General features: G+C 41.3%; 1 protein-coding gene across 1 annotated transcript in view; it reads left to right on the plus strand.

The window, feature by feature from the left end:
* Nucleotides 1–13,253, plus strand: part of COL6A5 (collagen type VI alpha 5 chain) — an 81,610-nt gene that overhangs the window by 46,306 nt on the left and 22,051 nt on the right. The window contains exons 29-35 of the mRNA XM_008153260.3: nucleotides 1,950–1,985; nucleotides 2,089–2,125; nucleotides 4,936–4,947; nucleotides 5,868–6,355; nucleotides 8,545–8,638; nucleotides 9,471–10,130; nucleotides 12,994–13,084. Of these exons, the coding sequence (XP_008151482.2) occupies nucleotides 1,950–1,985; nucleotides 2,089–2,125; nucleotides 4,936–4,947; nucleotides 5,868–6,355; nucleotides 8,545–8,638; nucleotides 9,471–10,130; nucleotides 12,994–13,084 (1,418 nt within the window). The remainder of the gene's footprint in view (nucleotides 1–1,949; nucleotides 1,986–2,088; nucleotides 2,126–4,935; nucleotides 4,948–5,867; nucleotides 6,356–8,544; nucleotides 8,639–9,470; nucleotides 10,131–12,993; nucleotides 13,085–13,253) is intronic.

Raw genomic sequence — 13,253 nt, forward strand, 5'->3', positions numbered from 1 at the left:
TGCATTGATGGGTCTCGCGGTGTGGCGGGTCTGGGGTCCCGTGGCGGCACACCAGGTCTGGGTCTCGAACGATTTCGCGTGCTGGGCCTCTAGTCCTCTATAATATCTGTAAGAAACTGTTCCTCTCTCTGTTTATGTGGCTGTGCATTCTTTTCTGTTTTCTGCCGTAAGTTGTAAAGGGAAGGATATGACTCAGCATTATTTAATGAGATGCATAATTTCCTGATTTGGGTCAGGAATAAGATATTCTCCCATGGGTAGAATCATGGATGCCACGACAGTTCTGGTTAACACCAGCATCATAGTGGGGGGCACTTCAGCATTCAGCAGACATTTAACTGGTTATTGGATGAATCGATGGACAGATGACCCAGTTGCCATTTAGAACAAAGATTCTTTTATTGACATTTGTGGTTGAGCTAGTGAAATTGTATGAGTATGAGCATGTAATAATAGCGTTTTCTGAAGCCAGCATCTTAGCATTTACCAGTTGCTCAGAGGGATCCATGTGCCCAAACATGTTGAGAGTCACCTGCCAAGAAGAAGCTGGATTCTGATAAAAGGAAGGAAGAAGGGGAAAAGAGAAAAGCTTAAGCTGTCAAGAAAGGACTGCCTTTTTTCTGGAACCTTCTCGATTCATCTCAGTAATTAATTGTACTCCTTTCTTTTATAACCTCTCAGCATTTACTAGTAAGAGCTTAATGTGTCTGTTCTTCCTTTGTGTAAGGCTCATTTTCCTATGTAATTGTCTTTGGTTCTTTTACACATTGTAGAGATTATAGGTGCTGCCTGCATTTTAAACTCCTTGATTCTTTGTTCTTTGTTTAAAATGTGTTTTTATTGATTTTGTTTAATTTTTTTTTTTTTTAGATAGAGGAAGGGAGAGGGTGAGAAGATAGAAACATTGATGATAGAGAAACATCGATTGGCTGCCTCTTACACGACCCACCCTGGGGACCAAGCCCTGACAGGGAATCAAACCATGAGGAATTGAATCATGACCTCCTGGTTCATAAGTCGATGCTCACCCACTGAGCTACACCGGCCGGGCTCAAACTCCTTGATTCTTAATCAACCTGTATCTCTGAGTTCTCAATAAATTCCTTTTTGCCATGCTTTAGGAAGACTTCTGTTTACAGTTTCAGGTTTTCTGATGAGAAATGACTTCTAAGTGTTATATCTTTAGTACAAATATCTTTAAGAAATATAATAATTCAGTTCACTCTGAGCAGACTTTAGCTTTATTGATCTGACACTGAAACAAAGAACTTGACACTCTTTATTTAACTGGGAAAGAGCATTGTAACCCACCCGTTCAGGAAAACTTAATCCCTCTCTGCCAGCTGCGCCTTTTAGAAAAAAGGTTTTCCATCACCATATATTTGACCCCATTTACCCTTTTCTACCTTCACCCCACTTTCCCTTTGGTAACCACCATACTGTTGTCTGTGTCTATGAATTTTTGTTTGTCTTGTTTGTTTGCTTGTTGCTTTCTTTTTATATCCCACATGAGTGAGATCACATGGTTCTTGACTTTTTTCATCTGACTTATTTCACTTAGCATGATAGTCTCAAGATCCATTCATGTTTTCACAAATGACAACATTTCATCTTTTCTACGGCTGAGTAGTATTCCACTGTATGTGTGTACCACATCTTTATCTAATCATTCATCGAAGGACACTTGGGTTGTTTCCATGTCTTAGCCACTGTGAATAATACATGTTGACAAACATTTGTATTCCTTCACCATTTTGGAAACTTTCCCAAAATACCAAAATGGGGTCATTCATATTCAGAGATTTCTATCGCTCTGAAATAAAATAAATGTACCCAAGAACATAATTTTTAACTAAAAAAAAGAATGACGGTATTTTTCTTTGGTTTTGTTTTGACGTTAAAGACTCCAATTCACATAGCAATAACTTGCTCTGGTTTTGTTTTCCTAGGGCCCTAAAGGCACAGCGGGGATGCCTGTATATTCTGTATGTATCTCCTTATTCACGAAAGAAAAACCCATCTACCCACTGGCAAATAAATATGGCCACTCTGCTCATGTTTCTGTTCTTTCTCTCTCTCTCTTTATAGCAATGTGATCTGATCCGGTTTGTGCGGGAACACAGTCGTGAGTATCTGTGTGTTGGGGAGCAAGAGCTTCCATGATTGGTGAGGGCACTTAGGATGAAGGCAGTGTGGGCATGCATGATCGGTAGGCTGGATTCACTGGTGGGGAAGACAGACATCCCCCCCAGCAGGCTTGTCCTGAGTGCCTGCTGTGGGAACAGCTCACATCAAAGGTGGGGGAAAAGGGGTATAAGTAAATGGCATGCAACATGCCCATGGGGAATAGAGACTAACTCACGAGGTGTGTGAATTAGTTCACACATTCCTATGACAATAATGTGCAAAGGCCTGAGAGAACATGGTGTTAAAGGGATGTGCATGGGAGTTTGGGTTTAGTTGGTTAGTTACTCAGTTAATGAAGGCTCCTTGGATGGGGGTGATTGAATCCTACTATGGGGAAGTGATGGGGACTGGCAAGACATAGTTTCAGCAAAGGAGTAAAGCAGACGTCAACAAATAGAGGGGCTGTCTTCTTTATGAAAAGGTGGATATAAGGTAGAAAACACCCAGTAACTCATTTCTAAACAATTATCCCAAGGAAATAAAGCAAAACAAGGAAAAAATTATGGGTACAGATGATTGTTTAAATATTCATTAAAGCAAAATAACTGCACCCTCAGACTCTGTACACTTATTACATTATTGTGCATCACCTTCTGATAAAATATTAAGCAGATATGGTTTTATGAAGACAATCAGAATATGAAAAATATTGCCATTAAAGAGCAGAAAATTAAATTGGATCCTCATTATGTTTACATAGAGGTAAATATACAGTATATACATAGAAATGAGTACTGGAGAAGAAGGTAGAAAAAGTGTAACAACTTATTGAGTTAGGTGGGTAGAATTTTAGGTGGTTGGTCTTTATGTTTGCATTGTGGTTTATAATCATGCTTATACAATCACAATCAGGATAATGTAAAATAGGAAAATTGGAGAGAATTTACTGTAGGAGACTGGATGAAAACATAGCCATTGCAAGTGTGTGACAAGGACACGTCAACAACTAAAACAAATTTAAAATCCCTGAAGGCCAGATGGGGAGAGGCTTAGTATCACTGTGGATCAGGAGGCAGAAGAGGGGTTGTGAAGGGAATCAATTGGCAGGAAAACTCTGATGACTTGAGACATTTTAGAGGAAGAGGAACGTTGTGTAAGCCCTAAATTGCAATGAAACAAGGCAGCAGATGAAATGGAGCTGTAATAAAGGAGAGAGTCAAGGAAGGAGACTCAAATGTTGAAGTCCCTCAAGTGTTTGTGGTCCTTAGAGCCATGTGGATGGATGAGGTTCCAAAGAATGGAAATCTAGAGAGACAGAAACAGAACCCCAAGGGATGAACCCAGGATCGGGCCTGAGTCCTGAGCTGGTGGCCAGGACCCTAAACCCCAGAATGGAATAAGTGATCTAGGAGGCTGGGGGGAATGTGGAGAGGGGAGTATGGTTGAGAATGAAAGAGAAGGACCCAAATGATTAGAGCTGTGGAGGGAGAGGCATAATGAGGATTTTTAGGGGGGGGGGGAAACATTTAAAAAAGAAACACACTAAAAGGAGTCACCTAGTTTCACCCAGGCCAGTGTGGCTCAGTTGGTTGGGCATCATCCAGTGCACCAAGGGGTTGCTAGTTTGATTCCAGGTCATGGCACATGCCCGGGTTGCAGGCTCAATCCCCAAGTGTGAGGTGTGCAAGAGGCAGCCGATGGATGTTTTACTCCCACATTGATGTTTCTCTCTCCCTCTCCTTTTCTCTTTCTCTAAAAACCAATTAAAATTTTTTTAAAAAAGAGTTCAATTAGTTTTTCCAAAGTCACCCAGATTCAAACCCAGACAGTTTGTCTATTTCTGGCGTCTGTGCTTTTAGCCTCATAGCTAGCTGGGTTGGAGGTTAACAAATAAAAAAGTTCTCTATGAAACACAAAAGGATCTTTTTCAGGCCTGGAGATGCAGAGGAGGCTGTGGGTTACATGTGCTAGCTGCTGGCAGAGGCTAAAGACAAAAGCTGCTGATAGGGTTGATGTGAGAGGAGCATGCGCTGTGGGACGGCAGGATGGGAGGCCAGTTTGTTGTCAGTGCTAATAAAACCTTTCATTATATTGGAGTGACTCATTGCTTCCTAGGAATTGAATTGAGTAAAATGAATATGGAAATTGCCAGGCCTGTGCTTACTTAGAGATTGACTGACGTTTTCCTGCTTTATCTGACAGAGTAATTCACTTAGAGAAACCAGAGCTATTTTGCTCAGGAGAAACCCTTGGGGGCTTTCCCTCTGCTCTCTAGTTACTGAGATTGCTCAAACGCAGGAGCTGTATTTTTTAGTCCAGACAAAATTCATTTGGAAATCCTCACAGTTCTGCAGGAAAATAGAGCTTCCCAAGGTGTTCACCAGGGAAGAAAATAAAACCCCATATTTTAGCCTTGCTTTGCTGAATGACTCTCAGAAGGCTCTAAGAAGAGATACAAAACAAATTGGATTTTAGCTATCTCGCCATTTAATCAGAGGCCCATCTATCCTGCTTCTAAGACAAGTGATCAGTGTTTCTGATTTCAATCTAAATTCTGCTCAAGTCTGCTGGCCATGACTCACAAGGAGAAAGGGTCAGAGTGGGTCACAAATTAATAAAATTCTGTGTATGTCTCCCTCAATCCTTCAGCTGTGGCTTCCCGTAACTTAAGCATTAGCCTCGTGTGTAATTAGAGTCAAGCCAAATATTAAGCTTTGTTGGAATTTTGTTGTTTTGGATTAGGTTTAGTCTGTGTTCTGAAACCATAATTGACTCTTTTCTCTCTCTCTCTCTCTCTCATTTTTATAGCTTGTTGGAGAGGTGAGTATTCTTACCATACTATGTGTCTCACTGAAATTATTACTGTGTTCTAACAAGACCAATTTGAAGAAACACTCACCCCTGTGGGATAAAGGACGTCTTTTCTATGCAGACTCTTCTATCTTTTGATTTGGACTATAACCGTCCATGTCATATTTGACCTGGTTGTAAAAGAATGACTCTCCCCAACCCCCAGGCCTCAGCCCCTTCACACTGTTGTTCTTTCTAGGTCCTGTCACGATTTATAACTCAATTTGGTCATGAAGTAGGCCCTGTGTTGCCGAAGGATTCGGTGACAGGGCTCCCTGGCTGACCATATTCTATTGCTCTGTTTGCTGATTGACCCCTGGACACCAGCTTCTTGGACAGGCAGTGTCTCCTTTCTTCCCTCTGACCCACACTTTTCATCTCACCAGTACCCACTGTGCATCTCACTGAGCACCACCACTTGTCAGCCTGCCCCTGCCATGAACGGTCTTCCCGGGGCCTGGACTGCAATCGGTGGTGCATGGCGCCTTAGATTGCAGGGGTCGTTGACCATATCACAAAGTATGGCACCATACACTTTAATTCTGAAACAAAACAAAACTTTGTACATGTAAGTGCCCTATAAAACTTTATGAATTAGAATGAAATCTGCCAGGTATCTTGCTAGACAGACGCTAGGAAAGGGAGGCTGAGAAGTCTGCACTTTATGTAGCCAAATATTAATGGTCTATCTTTATGCAACATCTTCAAGCTAGCAAAGCAGATGCCGTTCCTTCCTGTACACGTAGGTGCCTCCAGTTCTAGAGCTGTATGTGACACTTGCGTTTTCCTAGACCTCGGTGTGAGCCATCCTTACTAGAGTAAAGGGATTGGGAAAGGCTCTTCGGTCCAGTGAGATAACTTAATACTTCTGTTTTTCATTTTTTTTGTAGAAAAGTGTCCAGTATATCCAACAGAGCTGGTATTTGCCCTGGACCAGTCCCATGGTATCACAGAACAGAGATTTAATGAAATGAGAGATATGATCATTTCTATTGTCAATGACCTTAACATCAGGGAAAATAATTGCCCTGTGGGAGCGAGAGTTGTTGTGGTTGCCTATGACTCAGGCACCAGCTATCTCATCCGTTGGTCCGACTACCATACCAAGAAACAACTCCTCCAGCTTCTTTCCCAAATAAAATATCAAGTCCCCACGGAAGCCCGAGACATCGGTAATGCGATGAGGTTTGTGGCCCGGAACGTGCTCAAGCGGACGTATGCGGGAGCCAACGTGAGGAGGGTTGCTGTGTTTTTTAGCAATGGACAAGCATCCAGCAAGTCATCCATCATCACAGCCACCATGGAGCTTAGCGCCCTGGATATCAGTCCAGCAGTCTTTGCTTTTAATGACAGGGCTTTCCTGGATGAGGCTTTTGGGGTAAGAACTTCTCTTGGCAACTTCATTTTTAAGATAGCAGTTCTAGCAGGGTGGCAGTGGTGGGGCGTAGAGGGAGATCTGTGGCCTCTTGAGTCCCTCTGCAGTTTACTCTTTGGTTGCCAGGGTCCATCAAATCTACTATCAAATAATAACAGCAGTCAGTAATAATAGCAGCCACATTTGCTCAGCTCTTGCCGTGTGCCACGCACTGTCCCTAGAGATGTATGCACATACTCATACATTGTCACAACCCTCTGAAGTCAGTGCAGTGTTATCTCCATTTTAAAATTAGGAAACCGGGGCCCAGAGAGTTTGAGTGACTTCTCCAACTCTGTACGGCTACTACATGGCTAAACAAGATTTGAACCCAGGTCTGTCTGAGTGAAAGGGCTGAGAATATGGTGCTCTACCAGCCCTCTGCCCATCTGATTCTCCAATATGTCATCTGTTCCCTGTATCTCATTGAACAGCTGGTCTTCACCTGTCATGGATGAAGATTAGGGGATCTTTGATGATATGAGACATTTGATGTATATGAACATTTTTCCCAAGAGAGGTTCCTTCCCTTTTGGATCCACAGATTCTTATGGGATCAGTGCTTCCCTGTCCTTCCCCCCAAAATTGAAGAACTTCTCCATCTACTGTTCTCCTATTTTTCCATATGCCCAAATTATTCATGAAATACATGTTTCTGGAACGGTGTGAAGCCCTCATGTCATCCAATGGGTTATAAAGGTCTATTTTCATACAAATACTCATATTTCTACTGTAAAAAAAATAATGAAGAGAATCAATCTGCTCATAATGCACGCAAGAATTTTTTAGAAATAGGAGCCCCGAGAGAGTCACAATGGATCCTCACAGAAAGGATTGTAAAAAGTCAAAGTTTTTTTTCTCTAAAAATAATTATCTCCCAACATACTATATAATGTACTTATTTGTTATGTTATGATATATGTCCCCCCACAAACATGTAAGGTAGAGATTTTATCTCCTTTGTTCATTTCTGTATCCCCAGCACCGAGAACATTATAGACACTCAATAAATATTTGCTGAATGAATAAATGAATGGATGAATGATGAACCCATGATATACTTCTATGAATAGACTTCCTTGATTTACCAAGGTAGCATTTTATCTCTACATGGGGACCAACAAGGTCAAATACAAATAACATCCAAAGTATCCAATTTCATAAAAAGTAGAGAGTAGGAATGTAGTAAATACTTTCAAACCATAAGGCTGGAATGATTATAAATATTTCCAAATGTTCACTTTGCACTTTACAGAAAAACAGAAGGTGTGACTTTCCAAACCCTTTACTTTCCCAATGGAGATGGAGAAAAAAAAATATAAGCATCTTTGTGGATTGAGGGATATCTTCATCACTACCTGGGAATGATAGCTTTATCTCCTTGTAAAAAAAGCCTCTGCCTTGCACAGTGCCTCACATAGTAAATGCCCAATAAGTAGTAATTGTCTCCACGAATGAGTGAATTAATTCATGCTACATATTGTCCATTTTAGTGAGCATTAATGCAAAAAAAAAGTAATCAAGAAACACAAAATCAGGCAGTGCACAAACAAGAATTTTGCATAGACTCAATGTCTACTGTCTTTTAGAGCAGACTTCCAATTGGAATTTGTGATTGGGAAGTCCCCTGGACATCTGAAAAATGTGCCTTCTCGTAGATAGTGTGGTCAGGGTGGACATAGTTGGAATCACTCCTTAACGAGGCCAAGGAAGACTTGTGAGTGTAAAATTTCTGCAGGACCCAACGTCAGAAGCTGGTGTGCAGTACATAATCAGCTGGTGCACAGTCAGAAGCATGTAAAACTTCAGTGCAGAATTGCAGGCTTGGAAATAAGAGTGAGATTTTAATACCTGCCCCCATGCATGAAGCTGGTGGTCATCTTGTGGCAGTTTTCTCACCAGAAAATAGGGATGCTGTGACCTGTTCTATATTCGTCTTTGAATTATGTTTAGGATAAAAGGGGGAGTGTGTGTGTGTGTGTGTGTGTGTTTGTTTGTTTAAAGATGCATTGCATAGAGCAAAAGGTTATAAAAAAGGTAATGGTAATTGGTTGGATGTTTTTCAAACTAATATTTAAAGTAGGTGCACAATTGCTTTCTAATAACTAAAAAAAAGTGAGCAAATAAGCATATTATTATTATTTTCAATACAGTTTGACAACACTGGAACATTCCAGGTGATTCCAGCTCCTTCACATGGGGACCATGAACCATTAGAAAGACTTCAGCGTTGTACCCTTTGCTATGGTAAGACCAGTGAGGAGAATTTATTGTGCTGAAACACTTAAATGCCCTCTGGATGAGTTATTAAATATGACTTTTCAGAGATTTCTATTTTTCTTGCAAATTTTGTTTTAAGTTTTCCAACACCATATGTCAAGGGTTCAATCTCTGTAATATTTGCAGTTTCCATAGAATGTGAAAATTGGTGTAGAAGATTATTCCAATTGATATGGCTTTTCTTGGAGACAGTTTGGTAGTTTGTATCAAAAGCCTGTAAAATATTGAAAATATTTTCTGAGTTTGAAATGACTCGTACATTCCAAGTATATAGGCTACCCACATCTGCTTTTAACAAAGACCTTCCCAAATTGTCTACTAGTTGCTACAGAAATATTGGGACATTGAAAATTCCTCATTAAACAAAATAAACTGATGAACAAAATAGATCCAGAGACATAGAAGCATGCAACAGATTTAGTTCAGAGGGAAGGTAGGAGAGGGAGAGGGTAAGAGATTAACCAAAGAATTTATATGAGCATATGCATAGCTAATGGTCACAGGCAATAGTGAGATGAAAGCCTGAGGAGGTGAGGGGGAGGAGAGTGAAGGGGGTCAATAGGGGAAAAAGGGGGACATCTGTAATACTTGCAACAATAAAGATAAATTTAAAAAATAAATAAGAATAAAGATAATACTTTAAAAAGAAAGAAAGAAAACTAATTTAAATGATGTGAGATTGAAGGAGTGTTGGTCAAATTATTAATTCTTGGTAATCAGTCACTGAGCCACTTGAAGATCTCAAACAACAGTCTTGTGCAACATTGAACATTGATGAGTCTCTCTGCGTATTTTTCAGATAAATGTTTTCCAAATGCTTGCACCAAAGAGATTCTGTTGCCTGAAAATTCTCACATGGATGTAGCCGTCCTCTTAGACAATTCTCAGAATATAGCAAGTGGTGAGTTTAAGGTTATGAAAGACTTGGTGAGCTCAATGCTCGACAACTTCGACATTGCTTCAGACCCTTTAATCTCAGGCTCTGGCGATAGGATTGCCCTGTTGAGCTATTCGCCTTGGGACAGTTCTAGGAGAAAGAAGGGTGCAGTCAAAACAGAGTTCGAATTTACAACTTATAACAGCCAAGTCCTAATGAAGAACCACATCCAGAATTCCCTCCAGCAGCTCAATGGAGAAGCTACCATTGGCCATGCCCTGCTGTGGACCATGGAGAATCTCTTCCCAGAAGCACCCAACCTGAGAAAACATAAGGTCATCTTTGTGGTCTCAGCTGGGGAAAATCACGAGAGAAAGGAATTGTTAAAGAAGATGGCTCTGAGAGCCAAGTGTCGAGGCTATGCCATATTTGTGATTTCCTTGGGCTCTCCACACGAGGACCACATGGAAGAGTTAGCCAGCTACCCACTTGATCACCATCTGATACAGCTTGGGAGGATTCACCCACCAGATCTGGATTATATTGTGAAGTTTTTAAAGCCATTTGTGTACTCCGTCCGACGTAAGTCATTATTTTGTTTTTCCTGTTGGTTTTAACACATTATTCGGTCAATAGTGTTGATAAGCTAACATGTTTTTGTATCTACAACTAACCCAAATATGTGAATTAGACTTTCGGTGAGTTGGAGAGAGGGCTAGGACACATCTGATTACACCTCGTTTATATCTTGGTCATAATGTGGTGACACCTTTTTTCATGATAGAATGTCTTTTAGCCCAAATCTCAGCACTTTAGAAAGCACAGGGTTACTGGAGGTCTCCTGAGCCACACTCCCTCAACCTAAAGGGAGTGTAGCCACTCTTAGATGGTCTCCAGGATGAGCATTTAAATAAAAGTTTTCTCTGCTATCCCAGGTTTATTTCCAACCTTGGCCCACCCTGGAGACCTGTGTGAGGGTGTAAAGACAGCACGGTCCTGTGCTGCTCCCAGAGCATGAGAGCATACAACACATGGCTGTTGAAATGCAGGTTCTGATTCAGTATGCCCAGGGTGGAGGCTGAGATTCTGCATTTCTAACAGCTTCCCCAGTTATGACAATACTCTGGCCCAAGAATGACACTTGGAGGAGCAAGGTTCTAGGCCAGTGCACTCCAGTGTCACCACTGGATGGGTGCGAGTTCACAAACTGGGCTGTGGAGGGAGAAATACAGAAACTGAGAGGAAGCAGCTAGGAAATGTTAAAGCAATTTGAGGATGACACAGCATGCAAGCGCATGAACAGTGGATGCTGTCTTACTGTACAAGATGACCAGAAGTATCAGTCTCCCAAGGATTAGACATAAAAATGCCTTGTCCTTCACCACAAGTGGTTTGAGAAACACTTCTTCTACAGCAGTGCTTCTGAACTGAGGGTAATTTTGCCCCTCAGAGCACATTTTTAAATGTCCATAGACATGTCTGGTTGTTACAACTGAGGGAGAGGATCTGGCATCTGCTGGGTAGAGGCCAAAGATCTGCTAAACATCCTACAATGCACAGGGCACCCTCCCAAGCCCCGGCAGCCAAGAATGATCCAGCCCCAAATGGCAATAGCACTGAGCTTGAGAAATTGCTCTAGAGCCGTGGTTGGCAAACTGCGGCTCGCGAGCCACATGCGGCTCTTTGGCCCCTTGAGTGTGGCTCTTCCACAAAATACCACGGCATGGGCGAGTCTATTTTGAAGAAGTGGCGTTAGAAAAGTTTAAATTTAAAAAATTTAGCTCTCAAAAGAAATTTCAATAGTTGTACTGTTGATATTTGGCTCTGTTGACTAATGAGTTTGCTGACCACTGCGAGGATCCCAGAGAATTGGAGCTGAACCTATGCTCTCTGGGAACCGGACAGGTTCAGAGTTAGGCTCTGCTGAAACCAATGCCACCATCCTAGAATTCCAAAGTTGCCCTGGTGTTTGAGGAATGTCCAACACCACCTCAGTGACAGGATCTTGAGAGTTCACTCTTCTTTGCAGAGGGCTCCACCTTTCTCCTTTGGCTCACATTCGATTGAAGAAGCAAATAATTGCCCACTTGGGAATATCATGTTATTTCTTTAGCTCTGAATGCCTTCATCAGAGTATGATACATCATTCTATTATGTAAAAATATAGAAAAATGCTTCCAATTAAATGCTGATACTAACTTTCCTTTTAGAGTGTTGTATTAAATAATCATTAGGAGAGTTCTTTTAGACAGACAACCATGTAGCACTCGTGCCATGACTGGTTAAGGCTTCACTAAAACTTCATATTCAAAATCTGACTCTAGTGAGTGATTTCTTAACTCAGAGTTACTAATATCCACCTTTTCCCACTGACTATTGTTCTTCCTGCCATCAAGATTGATGATGATGCAGCACTTTTAAAAGACTATACATAACTCAGAGCCGGTCTCGCTGGGCTCGTGCGTGGCCTTACAATTATGTAGAGCTTGCTTTCGTTTGACTCCCACCGGAGCAATGTAGTTAAACATCCAGTTCACTGCCTTCCCACAACCACTTGGTTTGTAGGGGTTAAAAGAATCCTCTCCTAATACTTCTGGGAACTTTTTTAAACCACTGACACCAGTTCTACAGGCTTCGATGCTGGCACGTTTGCTGTTCCCATATGCACAGACAACAACTGCCTTGCAATTCCGCCTCACGAACAGCAACTGTCAAGTGCAATTGATTAGAAGACAGAGTCTCATTTCAGAGAAATAGAAGAAAAAAAAGCTCATCTTAGAACCAGAGAAATATGATTGGTATAAAAACCATAAACATTATCTGAGATATTTTCATGGAGTCTTGGACCATTCAATGGTCAAAGGCCTCTTTTCCCTAAAAATTATGTGTTTTCCTGAACGAGGGGGGGAATGATATACTCCTCAATATTTCACAGCTTATAGAACAACAATGGGAAGGGCATCAAGGGATTTATTTAGGTCAGTAAGCTAAAACCCTTTCTGTGGTTCCTTTCTTCAGAGAAATCAGTGTTAATTGGTGCAGAAGCACAGAAAGAGCATCCTGTAGTGAAATATTACATTTTCTGTATTTGATTTGTTAGCAAAGTGAAGCAGCTTTATAGAGTCAGAATAAAATTTCCCTTAGATTATGTGAGCCTGAGCGTATGGGAGTCATGGGTCTCTGCATCTCAATGAACCCTTAAATGAGCAATTTGAGGAAGTCCGTTTTCCCTGACCCTGATCATTCTTTGACTGACAAACACTCCAACATCAAGTTTTGAATGCTATTTCTGGTTGCTACTATATTCTGTTTTCACCCCAGCCAAATTTTGCTGAAATATATTAGTGACATTTATTGTTTCAAGAAGATTCCTGCTGGGATTCTGTTTACCTAGCATACGCAATTTCTTGTTTAAAAATTAACTATAACTCTGCTCTCTCAATAGGAGGATTCAATCAGTACCCGCCGCCAGCGCTTGAGAATGCCTGTAGACTCATCAATTCACAAGCAGAGGATAATCAAAACAGCGGTCTCTTGTGAGTCAGAAAGCTCTTATATTTACAAGTGACTGTTAATGGACTGACGGGTGTGTAACTGGCTGATGGCAGGTTATTAGGGTGAGGAAGCTAATAAGGTCTCTGAAGTAAAGGCTCTTCATGCATCTCATTTTCTGTAGCAGAAGTTCCGCATCAAGCCTGCTTCCTG

This window comes from Eptesicus fuscus, chromosome 18 (genome assembly GCF_027574615.1).
Source record: "Eptesicus fuscus isolate TK198812 chromosome 18, DD_ASM_mEF_20220401, whole genome shotgun sequence".
Classification (NCBI taxonomy): Eukaryota; Metazoa; Chordata; class Mammalia; order Chiroptera; family Vespertilionidae; genus Eptesicus; species Eptesicus fuscus.